Source organism: Eimeria mitis, genomic scaffold, assembly GCF_000499745.2.
Source record: "Eimeria mitis Houghton genomic scaffold, Emh_scaff8508, whole genome shotgun sequence".
Lineage (NCBI taxonomy): Eukaryota > Apicomplexa > Conoidasida > Eucoccidiorida > Eimeriidae > Eimeria > Eimeria mitis.
This window is the reverse complement of record NW_013576264.1, coordinates 227-630: the sequence shown is the minus strand read 5'-3', so window position 1 is coordinate 630 and position 404 is coordinate 227. Positions and strand designations below refer to the sequence as shown.

Genomic DNA, 404 nt, shown 5'->3' with positions numbered 1-404 from the left:
CAGCTGCTGCTGCTGCAGCAGGTGCAGCGACGTGCTACTGCCTCTGAATCATGTGCTGCTGCTGCTGCTGCTGCAGCAGCAGCAGCAGCAGCAGCAGGAGCAGCAGCAGCTGTATCATTGCCGCTCACGATTACAACGAAGCCTTTATTTTTTTTTTGTATCGACATCATCCTTAGCTGCAGTGTGTTCTTCCTCTCCCTTCTCTTTCTCCTTCTCCTTCTGCTTCTCCTTCTGCTGCTGCTGCTGCTGCTGCTGCTGCTGCTGCTGCTGCTGCTGTGTCTCCTCTGGGTTGCCCCCAGGCACCAGTATGCTGACGTTGTTGCCGTTGAGGAGGATCGTCTCCACCCACGTCTTCTTCACTCCCTGCGCGCTGAACGCGTACTCTGTCACGTCGTCTAGCACCT

The 404-nt window shown here is 56.2% G+C and overlaps 1 protein-coding gene across 1 annotated transcript in view; it reads right to left on the bottom strand.

Annotated features, from left to right (window-relative positions):
* Positions 1–144: 144 nt before the first annotated feature.
* Positions 145–404, bottom strand: part of EMH_0095170 (snRNP protein Lsm5, putative) — a gene marked incomplete at both ends in the record, with an annotated part of 412 nt that continues 152 nt past the window's right edge. The window contains one exon of the mRNA XM_013502200.1: positions 145–370. Coding sequence (XP_013357654.1) covers positions 145–370 — 226 coding nt within the window. The remainder of the gene's footprint in view (positions 371–404) is intronic.